Raw genomic sequence first — 20,209 nt, 5'->3', positions numbered from 1 at the left:
CTTGCGATTTGATCCGCGCATATGATGCATGCGCCGCTTTGTTTGACATTCTGCTTCGGTCATTAGAAGGATCGACAGCTGCGGAGTCTTGCAGTAGGACGAGTGGTGGTCGCTAGGTTCAAGAAAGCAGTAATAGATCAGCGCTTCTTGTTATGGATATAAAATAAAATAAAAACTGAAAAAAAATGAGCTGCATAGTTTCTGAACAAGCCAGATAAGAGGAGGGAGGGAGGAGCCAAAACTCCACCCCCCTCTGAGTAGAAAAGATGGAATCTTTTAGTGAGTTTTGGTTGAGAGCGAAATGCCTGGAGAGAGAAAAACCTTACGGCCACGCTTTTACATTTCTTCTTCTTTAATTTGATTTAATAATTTTTAATTTGTCAAAACAACTTAGACTCTCATACTAATATATTTGTTACTATTATTTTTAAGCGTGTTTGGGGCGTGCTCTAACAACTATAACTAGAAAGGAAATTTCAAAAAATTTAGTGGAGATAACTTAGATACTTGTCTCGTTTGTTTATATAAATAAGATGAGATAAAAGTTAAAAATTAAATAAAATATTATTAAAATATAATTTTTTAATATAATTTTTATTTTAAAATTTAAAAAAATTAAATTATTTATTATATTTTATAAAAAAAATTTAAAAATATTTTAATAATTATAAGAGATTAAATGACATAATCTATCAAACTAAACCGGCATTAAAGATTTCCAAAGAGTTCTTTTAGAGGGAAACTACTGTAACGATGCGCATATTGTACACTCTGCGTGACTGTTATTTAGACAAAACGTGCATTATGCTTTTCTTTTTTTCTTCTCCATTTGAATTTCAGAGCCCCATTCGTCCATTCAAATTTCAGAGCCCCGCGAAATACCTCATCCCTCTCTCGCCCGCGTCGCGTCACCTTCCTCTGCCCAACGCCACCCGACGACGCCGTCTCTCTGTCCAGCGAACCCAGCTACGCTCCTCCGTCTGCCCAGCGCCACCACTCCAGAGGCTTGGTTCTTTCTCTCTCCTAGGGCTAGCGTTTCACACACTCCCTACCTGTCTCTGAGGCTTGGTTCTTATTTTCTGTCCCTCGGAGATTCAAAGCCACAGCTGCTTGTGGAGGCTCCCAAGGCGAGCAACGCCATTCAGTTCTACAAGGCTGCGTTCGGCACTGAGGAGCTCGGCCGTACCATGCACCCCAAGCGCAAAGCCGATCAAGAGCTCCCTCTCATTCTCTCTACTCAGTTGAAGCTCGGTGGCTCCACCTTTCTCGTCTCTGACCTCACTGATGACTCTACTGCTCCGTAAGCCTCTCTCTCTCTCTCTCTCTCTCTCTCTCTCGCTGCGTATATAATTTTTCCAAACATTCTTGTTTGTGGGCGTGTCACTTTCCTTTGGATCTATAGGCCTTAGTGGCAATTTTTTGCATTTTCATGGATCTCATGCAATTTTGTGTTGGCTTTTTACAATTTTTACTTTAGAATATACTTGATTTCTCTGGTTTTAGATAGTCGTTCATATGCATGGCTCCTTATTCCATACGTTTTTTGCGTCTTGATCGCAACGTTATAGTACTATAGATCTCCATCTCTGGCTGGTTGTTCTGTGTCGCTTCCATCTTAGCTTTCTTGCCGTTATTTTTATCCAATGTTTTGAGGAACCAATGTTCACTTTATTTATTTATTATCTTAATATTTGTATTGGAAAGTTCCATGTTTAGAGTCATTGACCCGTTCTTACCAAACCAAAGGACCTTTCGTAGCACTGCCTTCCATTGACGACATGCTTCTTGTTCCACACGTCGATCGATATAGCTGAGTCATTAATTGTGCTTTTGAAGGATGAATGGTGGTGGGGTTTATTAATAGTTGAAGCCACTTTCTTAATTTCGATGGATTTGGTTGTATTCAGGAAGCAGATTCAATGACTATGGTATATTGTAGGAATAAATAGAGTTGCTCACAACGTGTTTGACAAAAGGTTGAAGAGAAAAACCAATTAACTCAATGAGGCAAGATCATGTTGTTATTGTGGAAAGAAACAAAGAATGTAGATTTCCCGGACAATCTTGAAAAGTAGATAAAATATATGGTAAAATTATGAGTAAATTATAGTTATTTATAAACTTTGGAATTTATGTCCACCCAACCAGAACAAGTTCTCAAGGGCTACGGGATTCCTTTATTGATATATAGCTAGCTAAAATCAAATAGCTTAAATATTTATGGTCTGTCTTCTTAGTACAAGCATTGTATATTACTCCAACCTAGCTATGTTCTTGTTTAATCGGAATAGAAAAAACCATCAATCAAAATCTCAGTTTATAATTATTGCCAACCAAGTGCAGTTGAGATTAAAATGGGAAAGACGTAGGAAATTGAACGGGAGAAAAACTTTCAAAACAGCTTACTGGTACAGGGAGTTTTATCATTAGAATATGCCAACAAACTGATTCTACTACATTAATAGAGTTATAGTTATGTTTGGTTAGCTAATTCTTCTTTTTGGCTCTGTCTATCCTATGGTTACTCTTGGCAAATCCTTCCTGTTTTCTTGAAAGTTTTTCCTCTAAAAGAAGACCATCATCCCTATACCAGGTATGCATCTTGGCAATTTAAACATGATATCACACTTTTTTTTTTTTAAAAAAAAAAAGTGTTATAAAAACTGGACCATAGATTGATTCTTCATTATTCTTTATGTAATACTAAACCAATCATATGATCATGAAATCTTGTTTGTATTTCTTTTGTTTATGAGATGTAAGATTTATTGCCCCTCTATTCACTTGGCGCCTAATATGATCATTTGTGAATAGTTTGTTCAGGAAAATCCCATTTTGATTTAATTAATTTCTACTCCAAGTATGGCTTTATTCTTGTGATTGCGAAGGTGTTTAGTGCATTGTCTTGGAGTTGGTCTTCCAAGTCTCTTCAGGTAACCAAAGAGGTGGTTGAGCTTTGTGGCTCTAGTGAACCATGCAGGCCTGGAGCCATCCAAGTCTCCAAGTCTTCCAAGTCTCCTCCCACTTGCGCGCAGGCTATTCTCCATCCAAGTCTTTTCCTTTTCACTCCCTTTCACTTTCTTATGGTTGTTTCTGAATGAAGTTGAAAAATAACCCCCTGATTTACAGGTTATGGCTATACAATGGGTGGCTTCAACTCTAAATATGGTGTTGGAATGACAGAGGATTCACTGAAGATGTTACTCTTTTTGCAAAGATTTTGATTGAATCTCAAAATGTCCATTCATGTTATGTATTTAGATAGCCACAGTATCTGTATAACTGGAATGATCCTGAAGTTATAGGAATCTATTATTGTACTTGATGGCATTTATTTCATGAACATGTGGTTAATTTCAAAAGATGCACTCATGAACATGATTTAATGAAACCCATGTATGTAAATTGTATGCCATTAAATAAACATGTGTAATGAAAACAGCTTGTGCACATGGTTTGAACATTTTGATCTGTCTATTAAACAGGAGCATTTTTTGATCTGTCTATTAAATAGGAGCAAGGAAACTTCATATGGTATTTGCTTTGTAATCAAAGTCTGGATGCAATTTGAGAATGGTACATTTTTCCTCCAATTATCACACAATGCTATGTTACTAGCCATACTAGATGCAAATTGGCATTTCTGTCACTTTAGATAATGGTGCAATTATGGGCAAAATGGAAAAAAAAAAATTCCATACACATGGCTCATCTCACTTGAAATACTGAACTTTTAACCTATGCAACACTCCGCCATCAGTTAAAACCAAATAATAGACCAAAACCAGCTTTATAATGGAATGAGAGATTTATGTATATTGTTTCAACTTTTATATCATGAAGAATTAAACTAGACTAGACTGGGCACAACCACAACAGCAACATCGTTACTGTCCAACTATTACAATTCTAAGAAATCCAATTCCCAATATGAGGTGCTGGGAATTCCTAATAGTACAAATGCAAAGGGTAGAGATGAGCAAAAAATGCCCAATAGGTCAGGATGAACTCAGTACCCACAAAGCATCAGTAAGTTGCCGTCCTTGCAGACCTTTTTGGAGAGATCATTTATTTTCCGCACTTCTCTTCTTCGAAAAATTTGGCAACCCAGACACAAATCTACCAATAAAGTAATTATTGTCGCTGCTAGAACTCGCACGAACATTATACTCCTATAATGAAAATAAGTAGAAGAGCACATAAGCCTTCAGATTGCAACAAAAATACATGTAATCTATCAGGTACTCGAAATAAGTAAAGGAAAAAACTTGGAAACACCACCAATATGTGCTTGTCTGCATGTAACTATATTACTGTTAAAAAGTATAGCTACATTAAATGCTAAAAACTTATTAGGTTCAAATATAACCCGAGTCTCTTCACCTATTGGTCTGTCCTTATACCGACCCTTGCATAACTTAAGCAAGAACTTGGGCAAACCCTCCACCGACTAAAAGTAAATATCATATAAAATCAAAACACTCACACGAAAAAAGAAAAAAGTTCCTCACTAGCATCAAAATTCAGAATTCTGTTTCAGAGAGTAAAACCTAATTATAATTGAATCATAGAAATTACGAACTTTCTTTTTGTCATAGAAATTACGAACTTTCCTTTTGCCAATAGTAAAAGCTTATATTGAACATTATAATGTAAGGAAAAAAATGCATATATACACTTAACAACAAAACCTAGTGTGTGTTGTGTGTATCAGAGAGAGAGAGAGAGAGAGAGAGAGAGAATCAAATGCGTGACTCTGGCACCACAGTTGTAGCATTTTTCATGGTTTGACCTTGGTTTTGCCACAGCTCAAGTCATGTGCTTGCAATTGCTTCCGTACAAGTTCGTGGTCGATCCACACCCACTACATGACGGCTACAACAGCAGATCGAACGACATGCTTCCTCCTTCAAAACGACAACGACAACTTGTTTTCCAATGAAACAAACAGAAACTCAGATATGATGATCAGACACTAAGAAAGAGGAGAGCACGAATAAATGATCAATAACCTAGCATACGATCAACAATCAATTCAACCAAGAAATTTCATTACTTCGGATTGATTGATCTGAGAATTCAATGAGGGTTTTAATTTTGGTGATAACGGAATTTAATTGGCTTTGACTAATGAGAGTTGATTTTGGTATATGATTCGGTTCGCTTAAGAGAGCTTATTCATGTTGATGGAGAATAGCCTGCGCGCAAGTGGGAGGAGAACTATGAGGTCGTGTTGGGGAGGGCTGAGGTCGTGCTTGGCTGAGGGCTTCGATGGCTGAGGTTCGGGAGGGCTTTGAGGGTTTGGGATCGAGGGGGAAATGGTTGAATGAGAGGAATGAGGGTTGAGAGACGGAATGAAGCAAACCGGTTCGTTGGTGATAGTGAACCCGGTCTACACGTCATGTGTGCAACAAATGCAGTCAAATAGTTGTTGCTACGAAGATTTTCTCATTTCCAAATACATGCTCTTTTTATATAGGAGTGGTTGGCTTTATTCCTAAACTGAAATAATGATAATAATAGCGAGGCAAAAGGGCATTACCGTCCTCACACAGCTGTTATTAGTCAAAATTTTCACGATTTCAAACCCGAAAGGTGCATAAACTTGCATTCTCGAAAAAGCCAGATTAGGACAGCCCCCAAAACCACGATCCCTCGCCACGCGCCTCCCAGAGAATGGAGCAGCCCAAGTCGGAGACTGAGCAATCTTCGCAAACTCCGATACAGGACCCGAATCCAAAGCCTGATCCGAAAGAGACGTCTCACTCCCCGAATGGGACGGCAAGTGGACGAGTTTCGTTATGGCATCGGAGACTCAAAATGAGATTCAGACTCAGACCGAGCCATCGACGACCCCTACGGCTTCCAGGAAATCGGTGCATTGGAGCCCCGAATTGGTGACTGAATCGTCCGCTATGTCATCCCCCACGGATCCAACAACCCCTACGTTTCTCCTTCCCCTGCATCCTCGTCGTCATTTTCGTTCAAGGGTAAACTATTCTCTCTTCTTTGCGTACAGTTACTGGATTCATCTACGTGAATCATTTGATATCTTTTAATTTTTTTTTTATTTTCGGCAGATTCGATGGACTCTGTACGGAACGTGCTGGGAAGATGGGGAAAGAAGGTTGGGGAAGCCACTAAGAAAGCTGAGGATCTCGCTGGAAACACTTGGCAACACTGTAAGTTTTTAAGGGTTCTGTTAAATTCTGTGTGGGATTTGAATAATTTCTATCTATTATGAAGATGTTCTCTTTGATTCTGTGTTGAATTAGCTGCATGGTTAAGTTGTTTGATTATTTAGTTTCGGTTGGATATCTGGTTCCGTCTTTTATTTTGTTTCATTCTATTTCTTTCCCTGCGTGTAGATGTTGTGCCCTATGATTTTCGTTCATTGGAAATTTGAATCTCTGTGTATGAACTGAAGGGCCAGAAACTTTGAATTTTGTTCTATTCGTTGTTGTGTTTGGGTTCCTTAAGTGAGTGAACTTTATTGGAATTGGTTTGCTTGTTTCATGAGAATGGGATTTGGGGGCTTGTTACAAAGATTGTAATATGGTATAAAAAATGATTCAGAATTTTGGGTATTTTATTTCCATTGTGATAGAAAAATACAGGAAAATAATGAAAATGTTAGTCATTGGAGTTATGTGGAAGATCACTCACAAAAGTGGCTGGCAAATGTTATCCACATAAATGAACAGGAAGTTGAAAGTGAAGAGGAAGCCTTTTCCTTTTGTTTCGTCATTGAAGAAAGAAATAGTCTTGTGAAAAAAGAAACGAGTTTTTTGAAAGGGATAGAAGGTGTTGCGCTTGGTTATTGGTTATGCATATATGTTTATCTCTTCGGATGCATTAGAACTGTGGATCGTACCAATCACGAAATATATCTGCAATCATAAGAAATAATAATTTTTTATTTTTTTAGGTATACACAGTTAGTTTTGATATGTTTCAAGATGCATGAAAAATATCTGCAGTCAAAAGAAATAATAAATTCTCATATCTATTAGGTGTACACAGTGAGATGTAATATGTTTCCAGATGCATGTCTGATGCTGTCTTAAAGTTTTTGGAGAACAGATTTCAGTGGAAGAGTTGATATTAAGAAATGAGGTCCAGAATGAAGAAGGGTTAATCAACCTATGACTCTTTTGGGAAATGGTTGTCAAACTTTGGAGTTCTGAATAATGGTGGTCATCTGGGGGTCCAATATGATTAATTACGGCCTTTACATTACCAAATTCTCTCCTCTGTGGTTCCAAATATATAAACATCGATACTAAACTTTGTGTTTATATGCAGCAAGTCTAAAAGTAGCTTTTCAACTGTTCATTACCTGAATGCAAATAGTAATTCTTTGTCAATGAGATTATTTGAAGTGTTACTTACAGTTGGTCCAATATAACATCCCTTTCTATTGATAAAAAATATACTACCCCTTTACAAAATTGTTGAAATTATTCACCCAAAATATAACGCCTCCCTTCCCGTAGGTATAGGAATGCTACTAAAACATGAAAACTTGTGTCAAATAAGAGATCCAACATACTAAAAATTACCTCATTTATTAAAATTGTCAGGATCACTGAAATAAACAATCAGACTAAAAAATCAACATGTTATATGCATGACTTATTAAACTTCTTCTTCCACTTACATAGTGGAAACATACTTTTCTTTATGCACCAGTCCCATTGCCTATGACCAGAAGGGGAACTGCTTAACTTGTTCATTTTCGGTCCCACCCCATGTGATTACAAGGGGACTGCTTTACCTGTTCATAACTTTCATCTTCGTTCCTATTTCTTGTGCGAACAAGGGAGATGGCTTCATTGCCCTTAACTTACTCTGGTGGATCTCATCATCATGAAAACGTCATTCAGTGCGGCTTGCACATCCACCTATAACTTTGCATTTGTGTTATGCATGTCTTATGCCCATTCTTTAAAGCTTCATGCATTGTCCACATGAATCCTCTTTTATCTTATCTTATAAGTCTTCCACAATACATGTGAAGACCAATGCATTGTAATATACTTATAATTCGGGCTTGGTGTATTTTGGATAGGTTTTCATGGGCTTTTGGGTCATTAGGGGCTCTCTTGTATGGGCTAGGTGTTTTCTTGTATACATCCAGTGTACTTGATTACTCCTATTGATATATATATATATATATATATAATATTATTACTTATCAAAAAAAAATATATATACTTAAAGTCTTATAAGTATATACAACAAGTTATGCCATAATGCGTATCTTTTTTATTGGCACCGAGTGCCCAAAACAAAGTCCCGACTAATCTCGGGGTGCCTAGGCCCTCATCAAAGAGTTTCCCCCGCAGGTGCATCTTAGCTTTTGGGTAATTCGAGGAAAAAATTGCCCAATCTGATGGCCCCTAGAAATGTTTTGCACCCAAGGGTTCGTACCTTAGACCTGGAGGGAGCATACCACCACAATCAAGGCTCTTACCACTTGAGCCAACTCCTAGGGCTTTTATAATTCGTACCTTAAATGCATGGCATGACATCAATCATGATATGACATATATTTGTATGCTTAACATTCATAAGTGACAACATGGCATTGTAGGCATAGCATCATAGCAAATACAATTCCTCATGTCATGGCATCCATAAATTTCTTTCATCACAACATAGGTACATAAAAAGGGACTTCCAATGAAGGGCTTTACATATCATAATAATTAAACAACACTTTTCAAGCAAGACATAATGTTTACCACACACATAAGGGTATGATCATGCTACTTATCTTAGCTCTGGCAACAGTTTCTAATCAGTTGCATACTATCAGTTTATTTATTTATTGATAAGCACAAACTATCAATTTAAAAAATACTGAAATTTCACTTTATGGGCTACCCATAACTTGAGCAATTTTTCCATTAAAACTGAGTACCCGCAACATCCAAAATACCCAAACAATTTATCCTCCCATTAGAGCCACCCATGACGCTTAAAAGCAGATTTCCTTCTCACATCTTATCATCAAAACGTAACACCCCTTATTTTAACATCAGCTCGTGACTTATATTACCAACATGCCAAGGGCTATAAATGAACCAGTTTGTTCAATAGCCCGTTCAGTACTCTCCTGGTTAATCTCAAATCAAATTTGACTTGTGAAAAAAAAAAAGCTCAATCGTGAAAGTAGATACCCGCTCAATTAGTAAATGGCATATACCCGACTCGACTCGACTCGACTCAACTTGGGCTCGTTAGGGCCCGCTCGTTTATGCTCGAGTCGACTCGTGAGCTCGACTCGATTAAAGCTCATTCATATCCCCTTATACTTAAAAGCGGCTATAAACGGATGAATAGGAATGAACAGTCACTTTTATTTCTTCCATCTGTGCCATTTGTGGTTGGGTCTTATTACGGTTTTGTTATTGTTTCTGTGATTTACTTTCCGCATGTTCCGCATAACACCATCTCTGCATCTTCTTCTTCTTTTGGTCTTCTCTTCACTTGGTGGTGCAGGGGACAGAGGCAGTAGCTAGGGCTGATCACCCGTCTGACCCGATTGAGGCCACCCGACAGCAGTCGTGTTAATTGGATCTAGATCAACTAACGGGTTTGATATATCCTCTTATCGGTTGAAACCGATCACCGATAATCATTTTTGAACCAACCTCTTCTTCTCAAAGCCTCAAACCCTAGCCACCTTGCCATTCTTCATTTTCATTTGTCATCGTCATCCCTTACACTATCTCTCTCTCTTCCTTTACAAAGAGCTCGATCGGTTGAGAAAAGAGCAAGATCTAGGATGTGCGAGGACTACAACTTCCCTATCGGCATCCTCCCTAAAGGTGTGCGAGGCTATAATCTTGAGCCCTCCACGGGAAAATTTTCTGCCTCCTTGGCCAGTCGTTGCAGTTTCTCGCTCGAAAGGTCGTACCAGTTGAAGTACAAATCCACTATCAGAGGTTATATTTCGCAAGGCAAGTTCTCGAGCTTGGAGGGCGTTAGTGTGAAGCTCTTCTTCTTCTGGGTTGACATTGTTGAGGTACAGAGGAAAGGGGATAGTCTCGGATTCTCGGTCGGGAAAGCTGGTGCGGATTTTCCTATTGATAACTTTGAGGAGTGCCCTCAGTGTGGTTGTGGATTGAATTGCAATGATGGGCAACTAAAGAAGGTCAGATCAATCCCAATTGTTTCTTCAATCGGTTGAGAAAAGAGGAAGATTTGGGAATATCTTTGCAAGTATCTCGAGTTTTATAAAATTCTCATTTTGGGTGTTAGGCAATATGGATCATTTTTCCCATCTATACTCGTGTATAATAATTACACCTATCAAGTAATGGGTTAGTGGAAAACGATGTCACTTTTTCATGCTACTATCGTTAAGCATGATGGCTAGATAAAAGTAAATACCTTAGATTTTAATTTCTTGGATATACTAGTACTTGTTAGTGACTGTAAAGTCAAATTCGAAGTTCTTCTTGGACATTGGTTTCTCGGCATAAATTTGTCTGAAGCCCTGAGTTTTTTTCTTTTTTTGTTAGAAACCTTCCCTTTTAATGTATTACTGTCTGTTTTTAATGTAAAGGGCGAAGGAGAAAGTAAACAAAATGCTGGAAGCCACAAGAAAATGGATGCACAGTCGGCGTTTGATAAAAGTCCTCAAATGGAGTTAAAAAAAAAAAAAATCCGATTATTTTTACCTGGATTTCAATTATTGAGTGATTGGCTAAAAGAAAAAAAAAATTAATTTTTAGTCATTTGTTACTTTTTTATCTACTTGTGAAAATTTTGTGAATTAAAAAAGTGTCTTATTAATGAGATAAAAACATAGAAAACATTTAATTGGGCATACGTGCCTTAGGCACGTAACATCTTTTACTAGTATTGATAAATATATATATACACTTATGATATATACATATAATATATATATGTATTAGCTAATAATATAAGCATAGAATTTTTATAATTAAATATATAATATGTAACCTAACTACTTATGCCTATATATTGAATATGCTTTATAGCTATATTTTATAAATTGTACATATTTAGTCAATAAGATTTAATAATTTCATATACTAGTATGTGGGACCCATATATGAAATATATATATATATATGCTATCATATTATGTGTATGTATTAACAATTTATGTAGGCGTATAATATATTTTTATTATGGATAAATATCAACTAGTTACATATTAATTATTTATAAAATTTTAAAATCTTATAATTCAAGAGAGGTTCTACTTGTTAGTTGTACAAATTCAATATTAGATTTTTTATTTATCTAATTTATTAATTATTAAATCTTATTCAAAAAAAATAAAATAAACAACTCAAGTCGAGTTCGAGTTGAGAGTTTAGCTTACCGAGTTGAACTTGAACAAAGGTTAAATAGCTCGGGCTCGAGTATTTTTAGTTGAGCCGAGCTCGGCAAGCCAAAGACCGGCTTTGCTCGGCTCAATTATAGCCCTAAACATGCCAAATGGACTTCTATCAAGCCTTAGACTATTTATAAGAGAGGTTTTAACGCATGGACACTAACAAAGAGATTTAGATAGAGTGAGTGAGTGTGTCATACTGAGGGACAAAGAGGTGTTGTCCTGAGAGATATATGGCAACAAGATGAAGATGCTGTAGCGATCGATTCTTACTTGTCAAAAAAAAAAAATGCTAGTGATTGGTTCTATATGGTGTTAAGGTGTGGGCTTCCGCTAGTGTCTGTCCAAAGTATGAAAAGAAGACTTTTTCGCCTTAAAGCAATGTCTATGTGCAATGGTGGTTGATGTGCAGCTGTGTCACAATTGGGTGTTGGCGAGTGGTTGGGGAGATGAAAATAGTGAGTTATAAAGGGTGAAAGAGAGAGAGTGTGAAGAAGAGCAGGGGGAGAGAGTGTGTGAGACAGTGAGAGAGGGAGAGATTTTGAGGAAGGAAGCTTACACGCTTTCGGTGTAGAGGCGGGCGAGAGATATTGTGAGGTTGAAAAGTGACTAGTCTTCAGCGGCATATAGGCGTGAGCTTGAGAGCTGTTTTTGGTGCAACAATATAGGTGTTAGCTTGAGAGCTATTTTTGGTGTAGCGATATAGGTGTGGGCTCGGGAGTTGTTTTTGGTACCGAGGGACAAAGTTGTTCTATCGGTTCACCTCTCTTGTGAGGAGAAAGTGGGAGGGAGAGAGATTCATGAGAGAAGAGCATGAGAGGGAGATAGTGAATGAAAACAGAGAGAGGGTGATGGTGTTTTAGAAAGAGAAGGAATTGGAGAGTGCATGGGTGAGAAGATAAAGGTGTGTTCTTGATTGGCTTTGTCTTTATCTGGAGTCCACGGGCAAGATAAAAGTCACCCCCAACGGGAGGCCTAAATATTTCATAGGCAAAGAAGACACTTTACAATCCAGAAGGCTCGTCAGGCTGTATTGGGCACCATGCCCATCGCAACCCTCTCAGACTTACCAAGGTTTACCTTAGGCCTTGACACGGCTTCAAAGCATAACAAAAGTGCTCGTAAAGTTTGAATCTGGCCATGATCCGCTTCACAAAAAAGGAGAGTATCATCTGCAAATAAGAGACGTGAGATTATGATAGAGCCATTAGTACCATTACCCACCGAAAATCTAGACAGAAAACCTCCTCTAACAACAACCTTCACCATCCTGCCAAGTGCCTCCATAACAATAACAAAGAATCCAGCAAGGGTGCCATTAACTAGCACCGAGAAGCGAGCGGTATAAACACATAGTCGAATCCATGAAATCCACCTATCACCAAAGCCACACCTCCCGAGCAAGTATAAAAGAAATTCTCAATTCACATAATCATATGCCTTTTCCATGTCAAGCTTGCATAGAATACCCGGAACTCCCTCCCTCAACCTATGATCCAAGCATTCATTGGCAATGAGAACCGAATCAAGGATTTGTCTCCCCCGAACAAATACATTTTGAGACTTAGAAATAATCTATTCCAATACCGAGCTTAGCCGATTAGCAAGAACCTTCGAAATGATCTTGTATACTCCACTCACAAGGCTTATGGAGCGGAAATCCTCAATTGCTGTATCCCCATGTTTCTTCAGAATGAGAGCAATGAACGTCGTATTGAGGCATTTCCCAAACTTCTTAAAGGAGTGGAATTCAAGGAAAACTTGCATAACATCACATTTCACAATATCCCAACAGGCTTCTTTTTTTTTTTTTTTTATAAGTAATAATTTTATTCAAAGAAGTAGGCATAAGCCCAAGTACACAAGACATATACAAAGGAAACACCTACAACTTCCAAAAATGAAAAGAAACCGACGCCAGAAAACTAAAACAAAGAAAACACCTACAACTTCCAAAAACGAAAAGAAACTAACACCAGAAAACTAAAACAACTACAGAAAATTATCCTCCATTACAAAAGCTTTAATCCAAGAACTCAAAGTACTCAAGAAAAAATCCTTAAGATCTCCCAATGAGTGTTCTTTATCTTCGAAGCCTCTCCCATTTCTTTCAAGCCAAATGCACCACATAAGACATGAATCATCTTCCAAACTCTTGCTGCCTTCTTACAGCCCTCCAAACCCTTCCATCCTACCTATAAATCCACCACTTATCCCAACAAGCTTGAAAGAATCACATCGAAAAGCCATCTGGACCCAGCACTTTGTCCTTGGCCATACCATGAATGACCTAATAAATCTCTTCTTTGTCAAAAGGTCTTTCCAACCAACTCACACTTTGCGAATCAATAGACTCAAACAACAAATCATCAAGCTTCTGCCTTCAATGGTTCTGTAAGAAGGTTCTCATAATAATGCACAATATTTTTCTATTTCAAAGGGGGAAGAGAGCACTTGAGTATTTGAGTGAAATGTCTCAATAGCATTGTTGCGCCTATGTGAATTAGCCACTTTATGGAAGAGCTTCGTGCATTTTAGCCAAAGGGCCATGGATTTTTGTTGCCACGAAGTCTCCTCCATCAACAACACCCTCTCCAGTTTAGTCACAACCAAACTCTTTCTCAATAATACCTCTTCCGAGGTGTCTCCCATGAATTCCCTCCCCTCTAGCATTATAAATTTTGAAGTAAGCAGGATTTCTTACTTGATGTTATTGAAATAGGTAACACTAGGTTCAGATATGGAGGTATGCCATTGAGAGGGAGGCTCTGTGGTGAATGGTGGTGGATGCTAAATTTGGTAGTATGTGGGGTTGATGGTCTTCAATGTGGTTGGTAGGCTTTTTGGTGTTGGGAGCATAGATGAAAAAGGGCCTAACACATAGGAGGATTTTTCTTGTTGTGTCGGTTTTGAGGTGGGATATGGGTTGGAGATAAAATTTTATTATGATATTGTGATACCCCATATGAGAGGATAAGGGTAGGTGGTGTATGAGATCCCACATTGATTGGGAAGGAGAAGATTTTGCTCTTTATAAGGTTCCAATATGGTTCCAATTGTATCATTGACTAGTCCTCTTGGAGTATAGGCCATGTGGTTTGGCTTCCATTGGGGTGTTACAGATAATTGATGCAGAGACCAGATTTGGAAGGTATTATTCTCAGGTTGGTCTCGTATTTCAAGCTGCAGGAGCTTATGTAGCGGAAGTGCAGAACTTATATAGGTTTCTGACAACAGGCCACAGTAGAATATTATTTTTATCCTATTAGCAAATGATTAGGAGGTGAAAGATATCTGTTCATTATTTCATAGAGTATATTCCGTAACTGTGAGAGGTGGCAGGAGGATGAAATACATTGGATTCTTCCCAGAAAAGGATCTCCAGGTTAAATCTTTCTACCATGTGCTCACTGCTCAAGCTGGAGTGCATTCCCTTGGAAAAGAGATCAACTGTTCATCTCCTATAGGCTATTTATAAGAATTAATGTCTTTTTTGATGGGGATGCTGTATTGCTGTTTAGTCATAAATCAAAAAGGTGGATTTCTGAGCTGGCTGTCTTGCACTCTTGTAAACTAACCGTGGAAATCCTTGCCTTCTATTTGTAACTTTTTTATGTTAATAAATTTTTAATAACTTAATGTAAATCAATGTTTTTGGTCAATGTTCGATTTGGGCAGACATCTGTAGTTGGGATTTTAGACCATTGTGCATCTTATAATCTTGGTCCACGTACTGGTTCTGTTTGAATGTGACCCAGCCATCTATCCACATTTTCTCTGCCAAATCGGAGTGTCTTCTTTTTTGTTTCATTATGAGGATGGAATGTGGAATTGTTAACATGATCTTGTTACTGAAAGAAAGTGACAATTCTTGTCTCCCTCTTTTTTTTTTTTTTTTTCCTTTTTATATTGATTGTTTATGGTATTTCGTTATTACTTTCATCAAATTTTCAAAACCATTTCCCATTTTTCATGCATGCAATTATTAGTGAAAGCTTATCTTTTATTTTTATTTTGAGTATTAAAGTCACCTCCTTTTGCATTAAAATAGTGAAAACCAGCCCTAGTTTTGCTGATGCTGCTATGGGAAGAATTGCACAGGGAACAAAGGTCCTAGCAGAAGGTGGATATGAGAAAATTTTCCGACAAACGTTTGAGACAGTTCCTGAAGAGCAACTTCAAGATTCATATGCATGTTACCTATCTACATCAGCTGGTCCAGTCATGGGAGTTCTATATCTGTCTACAGCAAAGCTTGCTTTTTGTAGTGATAATCCTCTTTCGTATAAAGTTAATGGCCAAACCGAATGGAGCTATTATAAGGTACATTTGCGCAAATCCTATATGCCTGTATACAGTAGGGGAGGAATTGGGGAGGTTTCTTTTCTTTTTGGTCTTTAAATTTTTAATTGTATGTTTCATCTCGATTAATAGCTTGCTTATCAAAAACTGCTTTATGTTGATAATAGCCTATTATCTCATCTGTCACCGTATTTGAGTCTGGTTGGACTTCTATTTATTTTTCCCAGGCAACATTATATATGTGTGATTGAATAAGTAGCCAGGGGAGGGGTAGATGAAGCAAGAGACGAGACAAATTACTAGACTATTTAGTTGGACAGGGTTATATACAATTTACTAAAGGTGCCAGGGAGTAACGGGCCAGAGTCTGACTAGCATATGTTATGCTATGAATACCCAAAATTTATGGGGCTTTTGTTGGGAGGGGGTCATTATTCCCCTGGACTACCACCAGGTTCTCTGACAGTAGCTTGTACTTGAGCTTTTAAATAGCATTCATATTCTTTCTTTTTCAAGTAAGATAGGGAGTTTTATTAATACGAATCAAATAGGGGAAGCCCATGTACACAAGGAGTATACAAAAGAAACACCTAAATAGATTCTAAGAACCAGATAACAACAACAGAAAATCATGAGCACTAGCTCCGTTAAGCACTGAAGCAGAAAACCAAAGCTGTGAGGTGTGAACAAAAAAAAAATTCGAAGTTCCTCCAAAGTGTGCTCCATGTCATTAAAACACCTATCATTCCTTTCAATCCAGATACACCACATAAGGCACAAAGGGACCATCCTCCAAACCACAGCCACCTGAGAACAACCGTGAAGACCGTTCCAACTAGCTAGAAGGTATAGCACCCTCAAAGGCATCACCCAAGCCATACCAGTTCTACAAAAAAATTTCATCCCACAGTGCCCTTGCCACCTCACAATGCAAAAGTAAATGATCATGATTCCCCATGCTTCTTACACATGTAACACCAATCCATAACCATGAGACTGAGCTTCCTCAAATTGTCCGTCATTAAGTTTTCCCAAGAGAGGCAGTCCATATGAAGAAAGCAACTTTGGAAGGCACATTAGACCTCCCAATACACTTTGAAGGAAAAGAAAAACATTTCTGAGATGTCAAAAGCTTATAATACGATCAAACTGTAAACTTATTGCTCCCCTTGGGCCCAACATCCTATCCTCATCATTTCTACCAAGCCTCGAAGGGTATAAAAAACTGAAAAAATCTAAAACTTCATCAATTTCCCAATCATGTACAGTTCTAGTAAAATAAACATCCCACTGGAAAGAACCATTAGAAAGGACTAACATATCTGATACAGAGGCATGCCGATCAGAAACCAGATGATAAATGACCAGAAGCAACCCTATTGAGAGCGTGTTCACCACACCAAATGTCAAGCCAAAATGGGACCCTAGAACCCTCTCCAACTGCATAACTAACATGGCTTGCAAAACTCTCCCAGCCCTTTCCAATGAATTTCCATAGACCCACACCATATGCCTCCCTTACCTCATTTGAACACCAACCCCTCCGAGCACCATATTTGCAATCAATAACCTCCCTCCAAAGCAACTCCCCTTCCAATTGATATTTCCATAACCATTTCTCCAACAAGACTTTATTAAATATCCTCAAATTACGAACCCCCAAGCCTCCATTAGAAGTGGGAGAGCAAACTTTATTGCAACTAACCAAATGGAACTTAACTTCCTCTCTCATTTCACCCCACAAGAAAGTACGAAATCACTTCTCAATCCGGTTAGCCACCCTTGTCGGCAAAGGAAATAAAGATTGAAAGTGGGAAGATTGGAGAGAGTGCTCTTGATTAAGGTAATTCTACTCCCTTTCGATAAATCCATAGGTTTCCACCCAGCCAAACTTTTCTCAATTTTCTCAACAACCCCATCTTAAATAGCTTTAGCCTTAAAAGGCGCCCCAATGGAAGGCCCAAATATTTCATAGGCAAGGAAGCAACTTTGCAACCCAAAAAACTTGCCAAGCTACTAATGTTGCGCACCCACTAGTACCATTCCAGACTTTCCAAGATTCACCCTTGACGATCAAGTATACATTTTTTTTTAAGTCAGAAGTATGATATAAAAATACAATAAAATAGGAGCCATGCTATATACAGTCCTCTAAGGAGGACTGCATTGCGGACCCATATATGAAAGGACCAAATTGTCCTATTTTTAGGCTTGAATTGACTACATTACCCCTCTTTCTTCTACAACCTAAACCAAAATATTGAAACTGGGTCCTCTCACTGCAGTAAGGTTTTTTTTTCTCTGTGCCTTGACAGAGAGCTCTGTCTTCTAAGTGGTTAGCGGAACTTGTAAGAATGTCTGATAGTGATCTCTCTACTCTCTGGGAGGGACTTAAACTTACAGACAACGAAGATGACACCATAATTTTGTCAAACAAAACACTGGAGGCAGCAGCTCAAAAAGGCAAAAACATTGAAACTGGAAAATGGTTTTGGCCTCTCCAACAGATTTCCACTGTTTTCCTCAAGGTTTTCCTCAAGCTTTCTACAACCTCCTTGGCCACCATTGACACAAAGCACAGCTCCATTGTTCCATTGTTTATCTCAAGTTTTTTTTTTTTTTTTGTTTATTCCCCTTTCATATTATTTTGATCACTTTTCTTCATTTTAATTTATGTCTTTGGAGCCTGGTAGTGGGTTTGAAACGTGGAGTTTGGGTTTTGCAAAATGATAGTGGGTTTGAAATGTGGAGTTTGGGTGATTAATTTAAACAATAGTGGGGCTCAGTTGCTTGAACTGGAACCATGGGGTGAGGGGACTGCGTTGGTTAATCTCATCTGGGTATGGGGCGATTTCATCTGGGCGCAAGGGGGGCGTTTTCATCTGGGTATGGGCTGGTTTCGACTTCACTGGGCGAATCACTGGTTTGTTCCTTCACTGGGCAAGTTCCTTGTCACTTTTCTTTCAAAAATTCAATTTGTCTAAGGAGAACTGGTTTGTTCCCTGTAATGAAACAGTGTTTCATTAAGCTTGCAATGCAGTCCTCGTTCGGGGACTGCAATAAGAATAATTCATAAAATAGACTTTATCATGTTGGCAGTATACATCAACTCTAATCAGCTGAAATACTTAATACACAAAACTTCTATTTCTGAATATTGGAGCAACATTACCTATTGATAAATCCTTAAAACCTTAGGTCTTTTAAAAACTGATTCAATTCTGAAATAACTGGGGAATAAAAATGAAAGAGTAAAACTGTATACACTTATCATCAAAGGGAAAAAGAAAAACTTGTATACACTGAAAGTGTTTGTTACATATATGCTGACATATTCTATTAGTATGAATAAAATCTTTTTACTCATCCTAAAAAACAAAAACATATACACTAACGTATTGACACCAAAGTATACATGTATGTTGTAACTACTTAAATATACTATTTAGTTTGTTATAGATAATAATATATTATATACTAATAGTAACTAATTAATTACAAATAAATGTTTTACTAACAACCTCATGCTCTTAACTTCGTGTCAGTAATATTTATGTTATTAAAGTAGTGGGTTTAGATTGAAGTAGCAAACTTCAGTGCACAACATCAATATATATACTTTTAATAGATTAATGTGTATATATAGTAGTATATACGAGTTGATTTGTACAAGCTTTTGCAAACATTAGCCAAGTCGGACGAGTTTTATACGAGTTTGTATCATTTAGTAATGAGTCTAGTTTTGTGTTCACGGACGGTCTAATTAATAATCGAATCAAGGCGAGCTCAAACTGCCTGGTGAGTAGCCCTTTTCGTTTACATGGCCCCTATAGGTAAATGATGACTTGCTGATTTTTAGCAATGCTGCCCTATACTTGTGTTATCAAACTAACTTTTTCTGAGGTTATTACTCTTTGAGAAATAATGGAGATGATTGATTCTTCTCAATAGTAAAAGTGATGGAATCATAGAACCCTTTTTGGCATATAATATGAATTTTGATCAGACTTCTTTGTAGTGCTTAAAATAGTATGTAGTTTGTAATGATGCTTGAAGTTGCCTCCACATTTGACTTTTGAGTTTTCTTTGGGTTTATACTTATTTTCTGTGTGATGTTAATAGGTGGTTATCCCGTTACATCAACTCAAAGCTGTTAATCCTTCAACAAGCAGAAACAATCATGCTGAAAAGTACATTCAGGTCATCTCTGTTGATAACCATGAATTTTGGTTTATGGGCTTCTTGAACTACGATGGTGCTGTGAGATGCCTAAAGGAATCTTCGGAAGCCATGAACAATTCACAATCTGCATGATACCTGTTGTTGTGGCTCATGGTCACACTTTATTGTACAATATGCTCCATTTAACTCAGAGAAGTTAACAGATTAGACAGTTTTATCATGTGCTGGTCAAATTTGTTTGAGAACTTGTGATAATCGTTTGAATTGAAACGAAGTAATTGTAGAGTTGGATTTTGGTATATTTTGGGAGGAAAGCCACAAATATATATTTATTGTTTTTGAGTC

The 20,209-nt window shown here is 37.7% G+C and overlaps 3 protein-coding genes across 3 annotated transcripts; all 3 read left to right on the top strand.

Moving 5' to 3' along the window:
- Positions 1-836: 836 nt before the first annotated feature.
- Positions 837-3,362, top strand: LOC121255990 (the record flags this gene model as incomplete). The annotated part of the gene is made up of 2 exons (XM_041156609.1): positions 837-1,300; positions 2,889-3,362. Coding segments are annotated over 2 exons (513 nt in total), but the record flags the coding sequence as incomplete, so codon positions are not given.
- Positions 3,363-5,576: 2,214 nt separating this feature from the next.
- LOC121268782 (GLABRA2 expression modulator-like) lies at positions 5,577-20,209 on the top strand. Its single transcript, XM_041173045.1, is given in 6 exon segments — positions 5,577-5,773; positions 5,776-5,922; positions 5,925-5,990; positions 6,081-6,182; positions 15,432-15,703; positions 19,805-20,209. Coding segments are annotated over 6 exon segments (876 nt in total). The 5' UTR covers positions 5,577-5,676; the 3' UTR covers positions 19,997-20,209.
- LOC121268791 lies at positions 9,734-10,236 on the top strand. Its single transcript, XM_041173056.1, has one exon. It carries the CDS (start codon positions 9,794-9,796, stop codon positions 10,196-10,198), a length of 405 nt encoding a protein of 134 aa, XP_041028990.1. The 5' UTR covers positions 9,734-9,793; the 3' UTR covers positions 10,199-10,236.

Source organism: Juglans microcarpa x Juglans regia, chromosome 1D, assembly GCF_004785595.1.
Source record: "Juglans microcarpa x Juglans regia isolate MS1-56 chromosome 1D, Jm3101_v1.0, whole genome shotgun sequence".
NCBI lineage: Eukaryota > Viridiplantae > Streptophyta > Magnoliopsida > Fagales > Juglandaceae > Juglans > Juglans microcarpa x Juglans regia.
This window is presented reverse-complemented; position numbering and strand designations above follow the sequence as displayed.

Excerpts from the sequence above, each read along its gene's own strand:
- LOC121268791 (XM_041173056.1), top strand. The coding sequence starts at position 9,794 with ATGTGCGAGGACTACAACTTCCCTATCGGCATCCTCCCTAAAGGTGTG.